At 32.8% G+C, this 1,838-nt stretch overlaps 1 protein-coding gene across 1 annotated transcript in view; it reads right to left on the bottom strand.

Annotated features, from left to right (window-relative positions):
• Positions 1–1,838, bottom strand: part of LOC119587369 (telomere-associated protein RIF1-like) — a gene marked incomplete in the record, with an annotated part of 20,047 nt that overhangs the window by 14,112 nt on the left and 4,097 nt on the right. Inside the window, 2 exon segments of the mRNA XM_037936114.1 lie at positions 346–893; positions 1,495–1,540. Coding sequence (XP_037792042.1) covers positions 346–893; positions 1,495–1,540 — 594 coding nt within the window.

Here is a 1,838-nt window from a genome sequence, read left to right as displayed (position 1 = left end):
TATTTTATTATTATTCTAATTATTTATCCTTTTCCTTTCTTTTCTTATATTCTTTCCCTTTCTTATATTTTTTTACTCTTTATTTTTTTCTATATTATATTATTTTGTTCTATATTTCTATCTTTATTATTTATTCCTTTATTATTCCTTTTCTTTATTATTTTATATTTCTTTTTGTATCTTTTCTTGTTTTTCTTTTTTTATTTTTATTATTATTCTTTTTTATTATCTATTTTTTTTCTTCTTTTAATTTTTTTTTTTTTTTTAACCCTTTTTCTCCTTTTTCCCCCGTTTTTACAGAATTAAGTAACTTACGGGTACTTCTTTTTGGGGCTAGGTCAGGCCCTCCTCTGCATCCTCGTGTGGGTCAGTTAAGCTTGCTGGTGGTAAACTGCATTCCTTCAATCGTTCAAATAATTCTGAAGGAATATCCTGTTTGATTTCTGAGAAATTATTCCTCCATATCCTTTTTGCTTCCTGCTTGATATGTTTGTTAGTCGAAGAGAGACTAACAGTCAGCAGTGGCACCAGTTTAATAAACTGGTCTGAAGAAATAGCCCTGCCAAAATGCTCATCCAAAAGGCTGCCAAAACTCTTGAACATACTAATAAATTTCTTTTCAACCTCCACTCCAAACTTTGCAGCAGGGTTTACTTGTAAGGCTGCAGCCAAAGTGTCAACAACATGTAGCACTAGAGAATTTATAATTTTTTCTTGCTGAACACCTTTGAAGATCTGAGTAAGTGCTTCACAGAGTCTGGAAGCTGCATGCTGCCTTTGGTTGGAAACCATCCGAAGTACTCGGTTTAAAAGAATTCCGATTAAAGCAACACTTCCAGCCAAGTTATGTAATGCATGTGGCTTCTTTCGAGGCTTTGCTGGACTATGAACCACTGCAATGAAAATGTTAGACAAATTATACTTCTGGCAGATATACAATATATGATCTATTACATTTTTCAAGAGCACTCTCACTCTATGACAATTCTTATAATCATCATTAGTAAATAAAAAAGGGTTATACTTACTTCTACAGACGTCTTTCCAGTTCTGAATATCTTATTCTGTCAGTAAGAACAGCACAACATCAGACATTAACAGTAAGTGCTTGCATATACTCTGGAGGGGCAGTCAACTTCTCTGGCACATACTACTAATGCATGTGTAACATACTCTACTTCACTGTTAGGCTCAGCTGTTGTCGCTAAAGGGGGTGAGCTCAATGAACTTCTGCCACAGTTCACTCCAGTCTTTCATTATTTGCTAAAAAGAAAAATATAACAATTATCTAAAACCTCAGAAAAAAACTAAAAAATCTGAATTTTTAAAATGCATTCTAATCACTTTCAAATCAAGATTTATAACAATATTTTTTGATAGTTAGATCTTTCAAATTATTTACAATCAATAGGACTTTTCATGGTGCATGACTTTCAGCAGAGTTTTAAAGGGATCAATAGAGTGCTTAGGGGAAAAATCAAAACACTGAAAAACAGCTCCAGTCATGTTCTGAACCATCACCCTGATCAATCACCTGAGTCTGCAATGAAAGAAAATTTTGGTTTTCTTAATAATATATTTTTTGGACAATTTTAGAATCTAAAATTACTGATAATTCTCATTTAATCTGCCCAATTAAAACCCCATGACCATAATAACTATTGCAAGGGAAAAACTGTAGACGCTGAATTAAAATTCCAGGATATAAGGGGGGGGGCCCAGTATATTACATTTACTTTTTTGTTGCACTAAATGGAATTCAGCTGTTGTTGTTCAAATACAAAGCACTTTTAACATATTGCTTTTCCCGGTAAACTGCAATGTAAAATGTAGTTTTG

Source organism: Penaeus monodon, chromosome 22, assembly GCF_015228065.2.
Source record: "Penaeus monodon isolate SGIC_2016 chromosome 22, NSTDA_Pmon_1, whole genome shotgun sequence".
Lineage (NCBI taxonomy): Eukaryota > Metazoa > Arthropoda > Malacostraca > Decapoda > Penaeidae > Penaeus > Penaeus monodon.
The sequence above is the reverse complement of the archived record's forward strand: the minus strand, read 5'-3'. Positions and strand labels throughout refer to the sequence as shown.